The following is a 20,962-nucleotide window of genomic DNA, read 5'->3' as shown; positions in this document are numbered from 1 at the left end:
AAATCAAGGAGGAAATTAAAAATCCTAGAGACAAATGAAAATGAAAGCATCATGACTCAAAACCTGTGGGAAGCAGCAAAAACAGTTCTAAAAGGGAAGTTTATACAGATACTAGCCACAAAACTAGGGGAAAAAAACCTCAGCTAAACAACCTAATATTACACCTAAAGCAACTTGAGAAAGAAGAACAGCAAAACCCAAAGTTAAAAAGAAGAAATCATAAAGATCACAGCAGAAATAAATAAAATGGAGAGAAAAATAAGTGATAGAGGAGATCAGTGAAACTGAAAGCTGCTTCCTTGGAAAGATAAACAAAATGGATTACCTTTTAGCCAGAGTCGTTACGAATAAAAGGGAGAGATCTCAATCAATAAAATCCAAAAAGAGAAATGAGAAAGTACAACCAACACCCCAGAAGTACACAAAATCTTAAGAGACCACTTGAGTCTATAAAATGGAAAACATGGAAGAAATGGACAAATTCTTAGAAAGGTACAACTTTCCAAGGCTGAACCAGGAAGAAATCGAAAATATGAACTGATCAAATACCACAACGTCCAAAGAAAAGGCAAAATAAAACACAGGAATAGTAAGATAAGACAAACAGAAAAGAAACCCCAAGTTGCTGTTTGCAAGGATGAGAATGAAATATTCAAGGGACAAACATGGAGAGGAAATCCTCTAGGCTGTCCTTCCAATTATTGTTCCACCTAAACAATAAAATTTAATGACGGTCGACTATATAAAGAAAATCCAGGTTTAAAGCAGAAGGTAATATAGAAACGACCTTCTTCACTTTTCAGATTTCTTATCTTCACTAGGAATAACATCTCCATGCACCATGGATGAATATTTAATGAGATGAATAACTGAATTATGGGCTAATATATGCCAGGTATTACCCACAACTAATGGAGATAAAGTTTGTGGAAACTCTTGAAATGATCCACAAGAAAGGAGTATTCTTTCAGAAAGCTGCCATGGTCAAGGGTGAATGGCTTCCTCAATAATGACCTGTGTCTTTTCTGAGCAGATACTTTCATGGATTGACTTTCAGATCCCCCAAGTTAGCACCTGCATTAAATTAACCTTCTTTGTTCATTGGATTTTACACACAAATGTCAACAGGCATCTACAGCTTGTTACAAAATAAATAAGTCATGGGAATGGGATGTCCAGCATGGTGACTACAGTTGATCATACAGAATTGCATTGTTGGAAAATGCTGAGGGATTCAAACTTTAAGTTCTCTTCACAAGAAAGCCTTTGTACCATGTATAGGGAGGGATGCATAGATGGTAAAGGAGAATTGTGGTGACGATTTTGCAACAAATACAAGTATCCATATGATGTAATATTACTTATTTATTATGACTAATGTAACGTTACTTATTCAATATGACTCAATTAAAAAACTTGGTACTGATTAGTTACAGGATAATTTCTGTTATAATTCAAACTGTCTGCTAAATACAATAAATTTAAAGTGAGAACTTTAGTCATACCTGCTGACAACTCAAAGAGCAGATCCTAGCAGTTCTAGGATCCCTGAGGAGCAGCAGGAAGGGAGAAATGGTGGGAAAACAGGAAAGCAAGACATCAGAGGTCTGTATCAACCATTGTCGAAAATCAAAAAAGGCAGTGATATAAAAAGCAAGAATAGAAGTTGCCACATAGAAGGTGACAAAGGTGACCACCAGCATCAGGGTAGTGTGGGCGGCTCTGGTCTCCGGCGGGCGTCTGTGGGGCCCAGTTGAGGTGTGGATATACTGCACCCTCTGATGGTGTCTGTGCAGGAGAAGCACCATGGAGCCACTGGACCAGATCATGAGACCAATAAACATAGCATCCGAGGTGGACCACAGGATGACAATCTCTGCACTGGGACTTGAGGATATGCAGAACCAATCGCCCTGCATATCAGTATAATTGTGTCTGTTTGGTGAAGCAGTGATTTTCATAGGAACATAAATGTACATTAAAACACTGAATATCCAACAGGTGCAGCAGAAAGAACCTGTGAGACTGGGGGCTCTTCCCCTGAGCAGTGACCTCCCTTCTCTCCCAGGGGTGAGAATGAAGGACTGATAGGTGGTCAGGACACAGGTGGAGCACAGGGAGGTGCTGTGAGCCACTTTCTGTAAATAGTACACACATTTACACCCAAGAGGAGACAGGGGCTTCCTTGAAGTGAAAGCTGCCATTGTGTGGGGGATCCCCGAGGAGAGAAGAACCAAAAGGTTGGCCACAGCTATGTGGGTGAGAATCGTGTCTGTGGGTCTCCTCTTGTGTCCAAACAAGATAGGAGAGATGTGGTAGAAAAAAAGAAGGACATTGGCCAGAGACCCAACTCCCATCTGTAAAAGATACATGGTTTTCAGAGATGTCTGGCTTGCAGTCACACAGACATTTTTCTCAAAAGACGTGGAGTGGCTGTCAGAGTGGCCTGGAGCAGAGGAGAGGCTGTGCGGTGATGCCATCAGCAGTCTTCTTATGGAACCAACTAGGAAAGGGGGTCTCACACATCAACTCTCTTGAGAAAAAAAGATGCTGTCATACTCCAGAGAAATGGTTTCACCTGGAGACCATACATTTGATATTAGTCATACCTTTCACCATCACAAACTTTTATTACTCCTATTGACTCATGTATTCCTGTTCTCCACACGTGTGTGAGCAAGGTCCATGAACATAGGGACCATGTCTGTCTCGTTCAACAACATTGTTGAGCCATAATTTTTTTAAATTTTTTAAAAAATTTTATTTTATTTTTAAACTTTACAATATTGTATTAGTTTTGCCAAATATCAAAATGAATCCACCACAGGTATACCCGCATTCCCTATCCTGAACCCTCCAATGTATAACAAGTGTATGAATAAGTGACAGGAGATAAAGACAAACTCTACCCCTTTAGAAAGATGACCCCTTTAGAAGATGACCCCTCTACGGCCATCTTGCTTATTACAAGAATGTATCGGGTGATGCCACCAACATGGCAACACAGGAGGTTCCTTCCTCCCACGGTCACAGCAAAAACACTTACGCATGGATCAATTCCTTTGAGAGAAATGCAGAATGACTTGTACACATCGGATGACTTAGAAATCACCCCACGTCAAAATGGGTGGGAAATTCTGGGACACCTGCCAACCATGAACCCCACCCCCAGCACAGAGCCTCCCAACCACACTGAAACCCCCAATGCCTCTTCTCTGTCAAGGATCTGAACCTCATACCAGCACCCTAACTTTTTTTTATCAATTTATTTTCATTAGAGGCTAATTACTTCACAATATTGTGGTGGATTTTGTATGCATTGACATAAATCAGCCACGGGTGTACATGTGTTCCCCATCCTGAACCCCCCCCCCTCCCCTCAGGCCTGTCCCAGTGCAGCGGCTTTGAGTTCCCTGTTTCACGCATCAAACTTGGACTCGTCGTGTCTTTCACATATGGTAATATCCATGTTTCAATGCTATTCTCTCAAATCATCCCACCCTCGCCTTCTCCCACAGAGTCCAAAAGTCTGTTCTTTACATCTGTGTCTCTTTGCTGTCTCACATATAGGGTCATTGTTGCCATCTTTCTAAATTCCATATATATGCGTTAGTATACTGTATTGGTTTTTTTCTTTCTGACTTCCTTCACTCTGTATAACAGGCTCCAGTTTCATCCACCTCATTAGAACTGATTCAAATGCATTGTTTTTAATAGCTGAGTAATATTCCATTCTGTATATGTACCACAGCTTTCTTATCCATTCGTCTGCTGATGGACATCTAGGTAGCTTCCATGTCCTCCCTATTGTAAACAGTGCTGCGATGAACACTGGGGTACACGTGTTTCTTTCAATTCTGGTTTCCTCGGTGTGTATACCCATCCGTGGCATTGCTGGGTCATATGGCAGTTCTATTTCCAGTTTTTTAAGGAATCTCCACACTGTTCTCCATAGTGGCTGTACTAGCTTGCATTCCCACCAACAGTGTAAGAGGGTTTCCTTTTCTGCACACCCTCTCCAGCATTTATTGTTTGTAGACTTTTTGATAGCAGCCATTGTGGCATGAGATGGTACCTCATTGTGGTTTTGATTTGCATTTCTCTGATAATGCGTGATGTTGAGCATGTTAACTTTAAGGCTGGCATCAGAGGAAGAGGCCCTCAGATTACTTAGTTCTGGTAGCCAATGCGGATGGGCATTGCTGAGACCCACCGGACCAAGAAAATAAAAGAGCAGTGGTGAAATGGACCTACTGGCCCTCACCATGGCCTCATCCCAGGCTCAGTGCAGCAGGAATGGGCTGGGACACCCAGCACCTCATCTGAGCTGGACGGCACAGTCTATCCACTGCTGCCTGGAGCTCTGGTGTCTAACCCTTCATCCAGCGGCTGACTGGGATGCTCTTGGGAGCAAGTGGACACTGTTTCCACAATCTCCCTCTGGCTTGATCCAAACATAAAATCAAGCCTCCAGCATCTGCCTGGAAAGGGCCTATCCACACATCTTAGGCCCCAACCTTTGTTGCTGACCCCCAAAGGGGGGACCCTCCAATCACCTCGCCCCAACTATCAAGGTACTCAGCCTACTTGAGTCCCTCAGGACTATGTAATACAAAAAAATCAGTTTTCACTGGTCACACATAGACCTAAAGAGAAGGGATGGAAAAGACAGTCCAGGGAAATAGAAAAGAATGTAGGAGTAACTGTAGTCATCTCAGACAAAATAGACTGTAAGCCAAAACATGTAACAAGAGACAAAGGAGGCCATTCCATAACCACAAACAATTCATCAAGGAAATAGAACACTGTAAATTTCTGTAAGCCCAAACTTGGAGCACTTCAATATATTAAGCACCTGTTAACAGAAATCAAGGGGAAAATAGACAATCATACAATAGTAATATGGACATCAATTCCATACTCTCAGCAATAGAACAATCATATAGAAAGTCTATAAAGAATCATTGGATTTGAATTACATATGAGATCAGATGTACTTAACCATCCAACAGCAGCAGAAAATAGTCTTCTCAAGTGTACATGGACCATTCTCCGTGCAAGTCATAACACATTTGAGAAGACTGAACTCATTTCAGGCATCTTTTCCAACCACACTGATATGAAACTTCAAAACAATTGTTAGATGGAAATAGGATAAATCACTAATATGTGGAGATTAAACTTCATGGATGAAATGAAAAATCAAAAAGGAAAAAGTTTTCAGAGAAATCAAAGTGCAAATACAAGATAACAAAACTTGTGGAGAGCAGTTTAAGAGCTGAACTGATAGTGATGAATGTCTATATGAACAAGGAAGAAAGGTCTCAAATAAACAGAATAGCCTTATGCCTCAAGGAACTATGAAAAAAAAAAAAAACAACAATGAATTCAGCTCAAAGGAAAGAAAATGTGAGGTTCACAGCAGAAATATTGGCATAATTGAGAGGCATTGTGAATTTGGTTCCAGACCACAGCAATAAAGTCAATGTCACAAAAAAGTGGATTGTACACATTTTTGGCTTCCCAGTGCACATAAAGCTTATATTTGAGATTGCAGTCATCATCTTGGTGCATGGACAAGCCTGCTATATAAGTTCTCACTCAACCTCAGAGCACCTAAATGATAAAGCAAACATTACCAGCCCAAAAGTGAGAAACACTTTCACCATGGGCACTGCAATACCTCCACTTTCATCAGACAGAAAATGAAAACATGAAAACGTTGGACCGGGCTACACATTAGAACAGTTGAAACTTATAGACATAACCTGATCCATCTACCCATCAGCAGCAAAATACACATTCTTCTCAAGAGCACAGAACATTCACCAGATCAGAGCACGTGTTCAGACCCAAACAGGTCTTTTTTTTAAAAGCCTTTATTGAATCTCTTATAATATTGCTTCTTTTTTTATGTTTTTTTTTTTTGTTTTTTTTTTTTTTGGCTGAGAGGCATGTGGGATCGTAACTCCTCGACCGGGGGTCAAACCCGCATCCCCTGCATTGGAAGGTGAAGTCTTAACTAGTGGACCAGAAAGGAAGTCCCCCAAACAAGTCTGTAACAGATTTAAGACTGAAATCACATAAAGCATCTTTTCCAAACACAGTGATATGAAACAAGTCGCCAATAACAGCAGGAGAGCTGGAACATTCACAGATAGGTGGAGATGAACAACCACTCCAGAGCAAACTGTGGTCACAGAAAAATCCAAAGACATTTTTGGACAACCATGAATGGAAGCACACAAACAAATTTCTGGGATTCAACACAAGCTTCTCTAAGAGAGATGTGTTCACAACAAATGCCTAGATTAAGGAAAAGGAGATTCTAATAATCAAGCTAACTTTTTACCACAAGGAACCAAACAAGACAAAACCCAAACTAAGGCAAAAGTTAGCAACTACAAGGAAATAAGAAAGAACAGAGTGGAAATAAAAGAAATAAGGGCCAGAAAAATAATACACCCCTGGCTGATTCATGTCAATGTATGGCAAAAACCATCACAATATTGTAAAGTAATTAGCCTCCAATTAAAATAAATACATTATTTAAAAAAGATTAAAGAGAAAAACAATAGAAAAGACCAAGGAAACCACGAGCTGGTGTATGGAAAGATGAACATTCGCCTTGTCACTGAGCACCAGCAGCAACGTGAGGAGGAATCAGTGACTTCAGGCACCTAAGGTGTTTCTAACCCCACGGCCGCCCTCGCTCCTTTTCCCACCAGAGTGGCTGCATTCCTTCCCCTCAAAGCAGGAAAAGCGTCCTGGCCTCACCTCCCAGCTCCTAGTCGCCCCTCTTCCTGGAGCCCCTCTTCCTGCCACCCCAGTGAATTAAATCCAGGCTCAGCCTCCTGGCTGCACTAGCTCAGAGTCACCTCAGGAGCCTCTGCACCCACAGGTGCGTGGGGACTCGACTGGGAAGGTCACTCTCTCTATGTAACAGGACCAGCTGGAAGCAATCTTTCTTAGAAAAAAAGCAGAGAACCCTGAAGCCCTATTTTCCAGCCCCTTTTCTGATGACACAGCTCTGCTTTCACAAAACATATTTTAAAGGCAGTTGTGTCTCTCTTTTGCTCCTGAGCACTTCTTGCTACACTGGTTTCCTTGTACTGTCTTGGTTTTCTTTCCTTTTTTTACTTCTGTGAAGAAAAATGCTTACAATACAGTAGAAGCAACAGGAGTTAATTCTGTTGTGTTGACAGAGGAGTGTGTAACTCATCAGAGGTGAGCCCTGAAGTTAGAGCTGGTGTGTAGCCCAGTGCTGAGGGAGAGCTGAGAGTGAGCTGTTTAGAGGCATAGTCATGAGCTGTGGGTAACGGGACTAAAGGAGCCTGGAATAAGGTCCTGGGTGGAGATGATCTGAGAAAGGGGGCAGGGGACTCCTTCCCCTGCAAGCATAGATCTGTGAGGTCTGCTACAATGAGCAGAGTCTTTGTTACCAACAGGGAGGAGCTCAGTGACTGGATCATCCAAGACTTGGCACACATTCCAGAGACCCCATCCCTCCTCTCATCTTTAGAGACTCCAGGGCACAGGGATCTGCAGTGGACCACTCGGCTGTGCTCCCGGCCTGAGACACTCCCGGGCTCACAGCCACCCTCCACCCAGCAGAGCATGGAAGGAATGCTCAAGTGAGGCCGTGTTGCCCCTGTCCTGCCCAGTGTGAATTAAGTCTTAAGTCCCTCTCCTGCTGGAGGCAACATCTCTCCCAGTCTTTGCCCTGAGATTGAACAGAAGGAAGCACTCACCTGGCTGGCCTTTGCTTCAGAGCGCTATGCAGGGACGTGTCACTCAGGATGAGCGTGGAGCACCTGAGGTCACGGTTATAGGGACGGTGTTTGTAGCCTTGGTCTCTCCACAGAGATTCCATTATCATGTCACCTGCTGTGTGGGTGGCACTGACTGCACAGGGAGTCTGGGGCGTTTCCAGTGAGGAGCCAATGTTATCCCCAGTGTAAATCCCCTTCCTTCTTGGGTGATTAAGGACACCTTTTGGCAATCAGTGAAAAGACCGGATGGGAAGCCAAATAGCTGGCAGAAAACTTTTCTGTATTCATGTGGGAAAAGGGAATTCAAAATCAAAGTTGTCATTGGGTATTATAGGGACACTTTAAGGTGCATCAATAAATTTTTAAAACTATACTTGTAATTGGGGTTATTCCTCAAAGCATTATATATATTTGCTCTTTTGTCAGGTTTAATACATTTTATTTTGGCAACAGTTCTTTGAGATTTGATTCACATCCCATATACCTTATCCATTTAAAGTATGCCATTCAATGATCTAAGTTTATTCAGAGCTGTGGTCTCTGTTGTTCCTCTTTAGTGGCTAAGGCGTGTTCGACTCTTTGAGACTCCATGGACTCTAGCCCGCCAGGCTCCTCCGTCCATGGGACTTCCCAGGCGAGAATACTGGAGTGGGTTGCCATTTCCTCTTCCAGGAATTCTTCCCAACCCAGGGATTGAACCCACATCTCCTGCACTGCAGGCGGAATCTTACCATTGAGCCACCAGGGAAGCCTGTTTTTGTCTCTGCTGCACTCAGTTTTAGGAAATTTTTATCAATGTGGAAAGAAAGGCCATATCCTTCATTTTTTGTTTGTTTCAGATGTTTTTTAAACTGTTTATTTTGTATTGAAGTGTAGCCAGTTAACAGTGCTGTGACAGTTTCAGGTGGACAGCACAGGGACTCAGGCACACCTACTGCACGCATCCCTTGTCCCTCAACTCCCCTCCCATCCAGGCTGCCGCATAACACGCAATGCATTTTCATGTCTCCACAATAATGACCATCACCGTTGGATCCCAGGTCTAGTGTGCCTATGACTTTATTTACAAAGTTCTGAGGGACTTCCCTGGCAGTCCAGTGTTAGGACTCTGAGCTTCCAGTGCAGGAGGCCGAATTTCCATCCCCGGTGGGAGAACTAAGATTCCATATGTCACGCAGCCAAAAAAATGTTTCTTGGTGGGAGGGGGGTGGCAAAAGAAGTATTTATCACTCCCATGTATGGAAAATCCAATAGTGCACATTCAGCCCAGTTTGGTGCCCTGTTTGTGACCCTCGCCTTCTCCAGCCTGGCAGTGGGAGCCACTGATTTTGGACCCAGGACACGGCCTCCCCAGTGATGCAGTATGTGTCACTGTAATTGATCCTGACAGCTTCCACCAGCTCAGCCAGAGCACCCGTGTGTTCCAAGCTGATGTGTGTGAAGGCAGCGGTGGTGCACGTCTTCCTGTGGACCAGATGTCCTAGCCTGACCTTCCCCTTGAGCCCCCATCTATTTTTTTAAAATAATGTATTTATTTTAATTGGAGGCTAACTACTTTACAATATTGTAGTGGTTTTGCTATATATTGACATGAATCAGCCATGGGTGTACAAATGTCCCCCATCCTGAACCCCCATCCCTCCTCCCTCCCTATCCCATCCTCAGGACCATCCCAGTGCACAGCCCCAAGCACCCTGTCTCATGCATCGAACCTGGACTGGCGATCTGTTTCACATATAGTAATATACATGTTTCAATGCTGTTCTCTCAAATCATCCCACCCTCGCCTTCTCCCACAGAGTCCAAAAGTCTGTGCTTTACATCTGTGTCTCTTTTGCTGTCTCGCATATAGGGTCATTGTTACCATCTTTCTAAATTCCATATATATGTGTTAATATACTGTATAGGTGTTTTTCTTTCTGACTTATTTCACTCTGTATAACAGGCTCCAGGTTCATCCACCTTATTAGAATGGATTCAAATGCATTTTTAATAGCTGAGTAACAATAAACTGTGGAAAATTCTGAAAGAGATGGGAATACCAGACCACCTGACCTGCCTCTTGAGAAACCTCTATGCAGGTCAGGAAGCAACAGTTAGAACTGGACATGGGACAACAGACTGATTCCAAATAGGAAAAGGAGTACGTTAAGGCTGTATGTATTTTCACCCTGCTTATTTAACTTATGTGCAGAGTACATCATGAGAAACGCTGGGCTTGAAGAAGCACAAGCTGGAATCAAGATTGCCGGGAGAAATATCAATAACCTCAGATATGCAGATGACACCACCCTTATGGCAGAAAGTCAAGAGGAACTAAAAAGCCTCTTGATGAAAGTGAAAGAGGAGAGTGAAAAAGTTGGCTTAAAGCTCAACATTCAGAAAACGAGGATCGTGGCATCTGGTCCCATCACTTCATGGCAAATAGATGGGGAAACAGGGGAAACAGGGTCAGACTTTATTTTTTGGGCTCCAAAATCACTGCAGATGGTGATTGCAGCCATGAAATTAAAAGACGCCTACTCCTTGGAAGGAAAGTTATGACCAACCTAGATAGCATATTCAGAAGCAGAGATAGTACTTTGCCAACAGAGGTCCATCTAGTCAAGGCAATGGTTTTTCCAGTGGTCATGTAAGGATGTGAGAGTTGGTCTGTGAAGAAAGCTGAGCGCTGAAGAATTGATGCTTTTGAACTGTGGTGTTGCAGAAGACTCCTGAGAGTCCCTTGGATTGCAAGGAGATCCAACCAGTCCATCCTAATGGAGATCACTCCTGGGTGTTCATTGGAAGGACTGATGCTGAAACTGAAACTACAATACTTTGGCCACCTCATGTGAAGAGTTGACTCATTGGAAAAGACCCTGATGCTGGGAGGGATCGGGGGCAGGAGGAGAAGGGGATGACAGAGGATGAGATGGCTGGATGGCATCACCGACTCGATGGACATGAGTTTGTGTAAACTCCGGGAGTTGGTGATGGACAGGGAGACCTGGCGTACTGCAATTCATGGGGTCGCAAAGAGTCAGACACGACTGAGTGACTGAACTGAAGTGAACTGAACTGAACAGAATGTTCCATTGTGTACATGTACCACAGCTTTCTGATCCATTCGTCTGCTGATGGACATCTAGGTTGCTTCCTTGGCCATTAGAGGATAAGTGCTTTATTGTGCTGTGTTGGTTTCTGCTGTACAGCAGTGTGAGTCAGACATAGGTATGTGTGTCCAGTCCCTGGTGAGCCTCCTTCCCTCCTCCCCCTCCCCACCCCCCTGCTCTGGGTCATCGCAGAGCACCGAGCTGAGCTCCCTGCGCCGCACAGCAGCTTTCCACTGCCATCTGATACATGGGCGTGCACAGATGTCAGTGCCGCTGTCTCAGTCCGCCCACCTTCCCCTTCCCCTACTTGCCCACAAGTCTGTGCTCTATGTCTGCCACTCTATTCCTGCCCTGAAACAGGCTCATCTCTACCATGTTTCAAAATTCCTGTATATGTATTAATATGCGATGTTTCTTTCTCTCTTTCTGACTTACTTCACTCTGTACAACAGGCTCTAGGTTCATCCACCTCAGTTCAACTGACTCACGGGAATCCCTATCTTACTGTACCGGGTGGGGAGGGCGACCACCACCTCTGTGCTATTTATTATTAGATCAGTTCATTTCAGTTCAGTCACTCAGTCGTGTCTGACTATTTGCGATCCCATGAATCGCAGCATGCCAGGCCTCCCTGTCCATCACCAACTCCTGGACTTCACTCAGACTCACGTCCATCGAGTCAGTGATGCCATCCAGCCATCTCATCCTCTGTCGTCCCCTTCTCCTCCTGCCCCCAATCCCTCCCAGCATCAGAGTCTTTCCAATGAGTCAACTCTTCACATGAGGTGGCCAAAGTACTGGGGTTTCAGCTTTAGCATCATTCCTTCCAAGGAAATCCCAGGGCTGATCTCCTTCAGAATGGACTGGTTGGATCTCTTTGCAGTCCAAGGGACTTTCAAGAGTCTTCTCCAACACCAAAGTTCAAAAGCATCAATTCTTCGGTGCTCAGCCTTCTTTACAGTACAACTCTCACATCCATATATGACCACAGGAAAAACCATAGCCTTGACTAGACGGACCTTTTTTGGCAAAGTGATTTCTCTGCTTTTGAATAGGCTATCTAGGTTGGACATAACTTTCCTTCCAAGGAGTAAGTGTCTTTTAATTTCGTGGCTGCAGTCACCATCTGCAGTGATTTTGGAGTCCCCAAAAATGAAGTCTGACCATGTTTCCCCTGTTTCCCCATCTATTTGCCATGAAGTGATGGGACCAGATGCCATGATCCTCGTTTTCTGAATGTTGAGCTTTAAGCCAACTTTTTCACTCTCCACTTTCACTTTCATCAAGAGGCTTTTTAGTTCCTCTTCACTTTCTGCCATAAGGTGGTGTCATCTGCATATCTGAGGTTATTGGTATTTCTCCCGGCAATCTTGATTCCAGCTTGTGCTTCTTCAAGCCCAGAGTTTCTCATGATGTACTCTGCATATAAGCTAAATAATCTCCTTATATATAGCAGTGTGAAAAATGAAGTTGATTTGAAATTGCTTCTAATCAATTATATTAAAAATAAAAATAGGTCAGAGGCATTTAACTTATTAGTATTTAAAAGGAGATTATCTATCGCTAAGGAGGTCCATCTAGTCAAGGCTATGGTTTTTCCAGTGGTCAAATATGGATGTGAGAGTTGGACTGTGAAGAAAGCTGAGCACCAAAAAATTGATGCTTTTGAACTGTGGTGTTCGAGAAGACTCTTGAGAGTCCCTTGGACTGCAAGGAGATCTAACCAGTTCATTCTGAAGGAGATCAGCCCTGGGTGTTCTTTGGAAGGAATGATGCTAAAGTTGAAACTCCAATACTTTGGCCACCTCATGCAAAGAGTTGACTCATTGGAAAAGACTCTGATGCTGGGAGGGATTGGGGGCAGGAGGAGAAGTGGAGGACAGAGGATGAGATGGCTGGATGGCATCACTGACTCGATGTACATGAGTCTGAGTGAACTCTAGGAGTTGGCGATGGACAGGGAAGCCTGGCGTGCTGCGATTCATGGGGTCACAAAGAGTCGGACACGACTGAGCAACTGAACTGAACTGAAGTATACTTTTATTATTGGTCACCTTTTCATATACTTTAATAGGAAAAACAGTAAGTAAAATAATGGTAGTTTTAGATAAACATTGAAATATTCCACTCATGTTAAAACAAATTCCATAAAAGTTAAAGGAAATTCTTTCACAAGGTAAGTAACACCAAAGAGGAAAAAACTTTATAAAAAAGAACTATGACCATTGGAAAACGTAGTCATATTGATACATGCATAAACTATACCTCTTCATTGCTTTTTTGGTATAAGACACAACCAGTTCATGACAGAAAACTCATAGCATTAATTGTCAATAATTACGTATGCCTGCATGCTAAGTTGCTTCAGTCATGTCCAACTCTTTGTGACCTACTGAACTGCAGCCCACCATGGGATTCTCCAGGCAAGAATACTGGAGTGGGCTGTTGTGCCCTCCTCGAAGAGATCTTCCCCACCCAGCGATTAAACCTGCGTCTCTTACATCTCTTGCATTGGCAGGTGGGTTTGAAACAGATACACTACTTGGGAATCCATACATGATGGCTGAAACATCACTGAAAAATAGCTATACCTTAAATTTTTAAAATGGGACTTAAATAATTGCACTCCCATAAGAGGGCAAAAAAACAAAACAAAACAAACAAACAGAAAAAATAGATTGCACAAATAGAAACAAACCTCAGGTCGCAAAATGCAATCAAGAAAACTATATATTCAAGGAACAGATTTTTTAAAAAAAGCAACTTCTGGTCTGCCCTTCAGATTACATGATTCATCCAATCAATTAAGTTTATTGAGGGTCCACCATGTAAACAATCCAGGTTTAAAGGAGAAGCAAGCCATTGAACAACATGGATTTTCTGGGTAACACTACAGCATACTGGAGAATTAACAGCAAAATAAAGTTATAGGTAATATAGAAGAACACATTCTCTATTTTCATGTGTGTTATCTTCATCTCAGAAGTCCAATCTCCACCCACGCAAGACTGATATTTACGGCGACCTATATTGGCTTGTGTGCCACTGTGTCAGGTATCAGCCACAACACATGGAGAGAAAGTTTATGGAAACTCTTGAAATGTTCCTGAGAAAGGAGGTTTCTTTCAGACGGCTGCATTGGTCAAGACGGAAATAATTTCCTCAATAATGGTTGGTAGGTTTTTTGAGCAGATAATTTCATGCATGGATTTTCAGCTCTCCTAAGGCATCACTGGCATCCAGTGAACCTTCTCAATTCAATGGAGTTTATGTAGAAATGTGGTATTGAGTGCTCAGCTGCTCATTTGTGTCTGACTCTTTGCACTGTCATGGACAGAGGAGCCTGGTAGGCTACAGTCCATGGGATTTTTCAGGCAAGGATAATGGAGTGGGTTGCCTTTTCCTACTCCAGGGTATTGAGTGGAAATATCAAAAAGTATCAACTTCTAGTTATAAAATAAACTAGTCAAGGGGGTGTAGTGTACCTCATGGTGAATATAGTAAATTATATTCATTGCATACTTGAAAGATGCTAAGAGACTTGACCATCAAAGTTCTTCTGATGGAGACTTCCCTGGCAGTCCATTGGTTAAGACTTCAAGCTTCCACTGCACAGTTACAGGTTCAATCCCTGGTCTGGGAACTAAGATCCCACATGTTGCACAGCCAAATAATAACCAAAAACTAACTGCCGGGGTCCAGCCCCGGTGGATCCAGGGAACTCAAAGTGGGGATGTTGTCGGCGACCAGGAAACAATAGATCAATTAAGTGTTAATTAAAGATATAAAAAGTGGTTAAATAAGGGTAGCTCAGTAGGAAAATTCACTGGACAAAAGAGGCTGAATAACTTGCTTTACGTGGAAAGCCAATAAAATTCCAAGACAAGGAATTTGCATCACCTACGTAGGCCGCAGGCGTCCTCCCATTTTCTCGAAGGAGAAGGCCTCCCCGGTCAGATCTTAGAAGCCCAGGCAAAATTAGTAGGCTTGACATGCCTCCACGCTCCAGATGGGAATTCAGCCAGAAAGTGAGAGAAAGAACAACATGGGGAGACCAGTCTTTCCAGGAACTGATCCGTTTCTTTATTTTTCCAGGTCCACTTTTATACTTTCAGTTATACATAGAGATAAATGGAAAATACAAAGTCACACGGGGTCAGCAGTCCTGACCCTTATTGAAACCATGCTTTTTTTCTGCATTCCTTCTGATATACAAAGTTCTCATGTGATTTATATCATCTTCTGGCCAAGAGGCCTGCTAACATTTTATGACCCTTTCTGATGATGATTAGTCAACCAGAAAACTCATTTTCTCCAAAGGTGACTTTTCTTAAGTCAGGCACCACCCTCTGAAGGCACCAGATAAATGTGCATTCCTACAGGGCAAAGGTGCAGTGAGCTATAATCAAGAAAAGAATTTACTTAGCCTAAGGTCCAACGTGATTAATATCAAGGTTAATACTTATTTCTCTTATATGTTAGTTATATTCATTAATGTGTATAAGGGGAAGGGATATGGAGATGTAGCAGCAAATATTGGCTTAACAATGAAAGCCTCCACCGGTATAATTCCTAACTAGCCCACTAATACTATACTAATAATTTCTGACTTCTCAAAAGAATCTGTTTTTAGAAAGTTTAGAGCATCTAGTGCTTCTCACGGTTGGGAGGGTGTGAACAATCACATGTGGCCGGACAAGCCTTTCAGGCAGGCTAGAGAACCTTTAGAGGAGTTTGTAGGTTGAAACACTCTTGTCACGCCCAGGAATTTTTATTAACTGGAGCTCTAAGTTAACTCCTTCTCTGAGACAGGTGGTGGGGGACAGCCCCCCATAAAGTCAGAGGTGTAAGTGAGAGCACAAAGCAGTAAAGTAAGCAGACTCTGGTTTTGGGGGTAGATGCTTGAGAATTTCCAGGGGGACTCCTGAGGCTCGGTCCTGCCTTTCCCTATGCCTAGTCTCCTTCCTCATGACCTTTGCCATGGGCGGAGTTCCTCATGCTGGCTCCTGGCAACTAACTAAATAAATGTGGCAAAATTCTGATCACAAGATAATAATTCATATCATCTGGGAAGGTGGAGGGATGGCAACTAGACTTACTGTGATCATTTTGGATACAAATATCCATTCATTATGTCATCTATCGGAAATTAATAAATTGTACATCGATTAACAGGAAATGATACTGAGGACTTAGAGAATAGTTACAATTATTATTGAAGGTGTCTACTAGATATTTAGCACTTTATCCATTCATTCTAACAACTCAAGAGCAGAACCTTGGAGTTCTAGCATCCCTCAGGAGCAGCAGGAGTGGGGAAATAGTGGGGAAACAAGAAGCCAAGACATGCGATACCTGGAACAACCGCAGGCGAAAATCTGAAAAGGCACTGATATGGAAAACAAAACTGTAATTCAGCAGGTAGAAGACAACGAAGGTGACCATGAGCATCAGGATGGTGTGGGCGGCTCTGGTCTCTGGGGAGCATCTGTGGTGTCCAGTGTGGGTGTGGATATACTGCACCCTCTGGCAGTGTCTGAGCAGGAAAAGCACCATGGAGCCACTGGACCAGACCATGAGGCCAATAAACATGGCATCAGAGACGGACCACAAGTAACCTAAGCCTATGACATTACCTGAGACTGAGCAGAACCAATTGTGTTGGGAATCAGTATAGTTGTGTGTGTCCTGAGGACCAGTGATTTTCACAGGAATGTAGATGTACATTAAGAGACTGACCATCCAGCAGGTGCAGCAGGAAGGACCAGTTACCTTGGGGCCCTTCCTCTGAGCATCACCCACTCTGCTGTCCTGGGGGTGAGAGTGAAGGACTGATAGGTGCTCAGGATGCAGGTGGAGCACAGGGTGGTGCCGAGAGCCACCCTCTGTATGTAATACACAAACTTACACCCGAGACCTGACAGGGGCTTCCTCAAAACAAAAGCAGCCATTGTGTAGGGAACCCCAGAGGACAGAAGAAACAAAAGGTTGGACAGGGCCATGTGGCTGAGAATAGTGTGTGGAGGTCTCTGCTTGTGGCCGAGCAAGACTGGAGAGATGTTGTGGAACAAAAGGATGACATTGGCCAGAGACCCAACTCCTATCTGTGTCAGATGTGTGGTTTGCAGGGCTACCTGGCTTATGGTTCTCAGGGCATCTCTGTGAAAAGACATGGAGAGGACTTTGGAGCAGCCTGGAGCAGACAGGAGACTCTGCAGAGAGAGATACCAGCAGTCTTCTTATGCAACTAACAATGGACAAGGATTCCCACATTTTTTTTCTCCTGAAAAGAGAAGACACTGTCATAGTCCAGAGAAGTGACTTTAATGGGATAACATGTGCCTGATACCAGTTAAAGCATCCACCATTATTATTTTATATTTTAAAATTTACTTTTATTTAAATTTTTTAAATTGAGGACTAATTGCTTTACAACATTTTGATAGTTTCTGCTGTAGAACAATGTGAATCAGATATAAATATAAATAGATACATATATATATCTCCCCTTCCTCTTGAGCCTCCCCCATCTCCCAGTTGTGCCCCTTGAGGTCATGACAGGGCACTGAGCTGAGCTCCCCGTGTTATACAACAGCTTTCTATTTGCTTTTATATCCTGATCTATCTCCATTTAAGGTCTGTCTATCAACTTTGGAAACATGTCCACCTTCTTTAACAACATTGTTGGCTTAGTTCAACCATTTTCAATGTCATTATTCTCAGAAACAGAAAAAAAAAAAAAAACCCACCCAAATTTGTAGTCAATCAAAAAATACCCAAACAGTGAAAGAATCTTGAGAAAGAAAAACAAAGCATGAAACGTCTGTATTTCAAATTGTATGTCAAATTTATAGTAACAGAAACACATATGGGTGTTTAAACAGACAGATCAATGGAACAGAATAAAGAGGCAGAAACAAACCCAAGCTCCAGTGGTTAATTAAGTTTTGACAGAGGCACTAAGAATATATAATAGAAAAAGGATAGTTTCTTCAACAAGTGCTATTTGGAAAGCTGAACATCCACATCTAAAGACTGAAACTGGTAGTCACAAACCTACCAAATTCTGACTGAATGAAAAAAATGTAATGCATATTTAATAGATGTTAATTAGACTTACTGTAACCACCTGGCAACATAGACAAACATGGAATCATTATTTTGTACACATGAAACTCATATAATGTTATGTCAGTTATGTCCCAATTTTAAAGACTACAAGAAAAGCTGCAGACTATCTTACATCACACACAAAAATGGTCTCAGACTAAGACTGGAATGTAAGAGCTGAAACCATGAAACTCTGAGAGGAAAGAAGTGAGCTCCTTGACCTTGGTCTTGGTCATGACGGCTTGAATTTAACAACAAAAGCAAAGGTAAACGAATGGGAGTGCATCACATAAGACCTCTGCAGAGCGAAGGAAAGCATGAAGAGGCAGCTATGCAACAGGAGACAATATTAGCAATCCGCACACCCAGTAATGAGTGAACATCCAAAATGTAAAAGGAATTTCTGGAAAAACCCAAAACCCAGCTTAAAATGTACAAAGGACTCAAGTAGACATTTGTCCAAAGACAGCAAACAGAGGGCTAAAAAGGTACATGGCCAGGTGCTCAATATCTCTAGTCATCAGATCAAAATCCCAATGTGATAGCGTCTCTCACCTGTTAGTGTCGGTTCCCCAGAAGACAAGAGGGAGCAAATTGGCAGGGGTGTTGAGAAAAAGGCACACTTAGGCACTGTTGGTGGGAACGTAGACGGGTACAGCCTCTGCGGAAAACGTTAAAATTCCTTGGAAACTAGAACCGGATGTGTCATGTGACCAGCAGTCCTGCTTCTAGTGTATGTACAAGGGGGTGAAATCAGATCTCGGAGCAATGTCTGGACCCCTGTGTTCATTGCTGCTTGTTACCACAAGAGCCAAGACACGGAAACAACCCAAGCACCCACTGACAGATGAATGCTTAGGGAGCTGAGGTGCATTATACAGCGGAGTATAACTCATCTTTCAAAGGTGGAAATCCTTCCTTTTGCAACAGCATGGATAAAATTCAAGGACACTTTGGTGTGTGAAATATCCAGACATAGATATTTGCCATTCCCTTCTCCATTTCTGTCAATTATAGGTAGAGTTATTTAAAAAAAATCAATCTCATAGAGTCGAATGGTGGTTGCCTGGGAACTGGGGTTGGGGAAAAGGGGAGAAGATGGTAAAGGGATACAGTCTTTCAGTTATAAGGTGAACAAGGTCTGAGGGCTAATGTAGAACCTGGTGACGACAGGTGATGACACCTAATATGTGAGGCGATGGATGCATCAGTTCAGTCAACTGTGGACTCCTTTAGAAGGTGTACATGTATCAAATCATGATGTACATTTTAGATCCACTGCAATTTCAGTAATCAGTTATGGTCCATCACCTCTTTCCTCTTGGGCTGAGCATTTGCTGGGGTGAGTGATGTGGTCATAGCTACTGTTTGTCCATTTTGTGGGACACACACAAAAATCACCCCACAGGGCAAGTGCCTCCCTGAAACCAACAGTTATTACCCGGAATTTGTAGGACACACCTGCCCCCACCCGACTTGTGACTCCCAGCCGCAAACAGTCAAACGCGGGGGCATACAACCACAGCAAGAGTCAGAAATGAACCCACAGAAGGGGTCCCTGTGCTGAGACAGGAACACACATTCCAGTGCCTGCCACCCCCAGGGGCCTCTCTGCACCCACAGGTGTGGGTGGAGCAGCCTGGGCATGGAAGTGTCCATGAATCTGGACAGGGACTGAAAAAAAGTTATGTCTGACTCTTGGCGACCCCATGAACTGTAGCCCTCCAGGGTCCTCTGTCCATGGCATTCTCCAGGCAAGAATTCTGGAGAGGGCAACTATTTCCTTCTCCAGAGGGTTTTCCTGACCCAGGGATGGAATCTGTGTCTCCTGCTTTGCGGGCAGTTTCTTTACCATCTGAGTCACCAGGGAAGCCCAATTTGGACAAGGTGGGAATCCTATTCACAAAGGGCCTCCCACTTAATATAAGCATCTCCAAAGGCTCTTCTCCTAACACCCTTGTCTTTAAGATACAGGATTTCAGCATATGAGTATTTGTGGGACACAAACATCAATTTGTGGCATGGCGCAAGGTATATTTCAATGTATTTCTGAATATAAAACATTGAATTATCACAGAGGGTACTCCTTCAATTCCTAATTCCAATCTTTTAAAAATCTAATGATGCTTGTTTTCTAACATTTACACTACTATGTCAAGTGGGAAAGTTAACTGAATTCCATCTCAATACATATTCTGTTTTCTTTTCCCTGCTGCTCATGGTAATAAGGCTGAGGGCATTTTGACATTCCGTTAGAGAGGGGAAGACATGAGCCACACTGACCTACATCACATAAAACACAGAGAGAGTCAAGAAAGGCAAATCATGGCAGAAAATACAGAGACCACTTCATACAGTGAGGGAGAATGTCAGTATTGTTACAGGGCAGCCTTTTTCTCTGTATTTCTGTTTGTATGTGTATATGTCTGTCACTGGATCTTATTTCAGGACTTTCAGGTTCTAACCCAAACTCTTACACATCAACCTATTCCATGATATTCGAACCCAACCCTAATCAATTAGGTCGGAGGTCAGTAGACACTTTTATGCAATATTGAGAAGCCTGCAGCTCTGGTCATACAGGACTTGGCAGAGATTCCACAGTCCCCCCTCCCTCTTCCCCTCATTGTCAGGGACCCCAGGACACAGGGGTCTGCAGTGAACTCACAGCTCTGGTCCCACTCAGATACACACCCCAGCACATTCCCCACTTCCACCTGCCAGCCAGGGCATGGACGGGGCAGCTCAGGACAAGACAGGGGAGCACCTGTCCTGCCCAAGGTGCTGACAATACAGCTCTGAGCCCCTCTCCTGCTAAGAACCAGCTCTCCTGTTTCCTTCCTTGAGACTGAACAAAAGGGAGCACTCACCTGCCTGCACTCGGCTCCACACTCTGTGCAGAGAAGTGTCAGTCAGGATGGGCCCCAGTTATAGGGACAGGGTCCCTGGGTCCATTGTCCCCACAGAGGAGCCATTATCATGTCA

At 43.4% G+C, this 20,962-nt stretch overlaps 1 protein-coding gene and 1 pseudogene across 1 annotated transcript; both read right to left on the bottom strand.

The window, feature by feature from the left end:
* Positions 1–1,499: 1,499 nt before the first annotated feature.
* On the bottom strand, positions 1,500–2,480 carry LOC109571865 (vomeronasal type-1 receptor 4-like). The gene has a single exon (XM_019978380.2). The coding sequence runs from the start codon at positions 2,478–2,480 to the stop codon at positions 1,500–1,502; it is 981 nt and encodes a 326-aa protein (XP_019833939.2).
* Positions 2,481–16,132: 13,652 nt separating this feature from the next.
* LOC109571867 (vomeronasal type-1 receptor 4-like) lies at positions 16,133–17,040 on the bottom strand (annotated as a pseudogene).
* Positions 17,041–20,962: the final 3,922 nt, after the last annotated feature.

The sequence above is a fragment of the Bos indicus genome, chromosome 18 (genome assembly GCF_029378745.1).
Source record: "Bos indicus isolate NIAB-ARS_2022 breed Sahiwal x Tharparkar chromosome 18, NIAB-ARS_B.indTharparkar_mat_pri_1.0, whole genome shotgun sequence".
Lineage (NCBI taxonomy): Eukaryota > Metazoa > Chordata > Mammalia > Artiodactyla > Bovidae > Bos > Bos indicus.
The sequence above is the reverse complement of the archived record's forward strand: the minus strand, read 5'-3'. Positions and strand labels throughout refer to the sequence as shown.

Coding starts and splice junctions, on each gene's coding strand:
- LOC109571865 (XM_019978380.2), bottom strand. CDS start 2,480: ATGGCATCACCGCACAGCCTCTCCTCTGCTCCAGGCCACTCTGACAGC.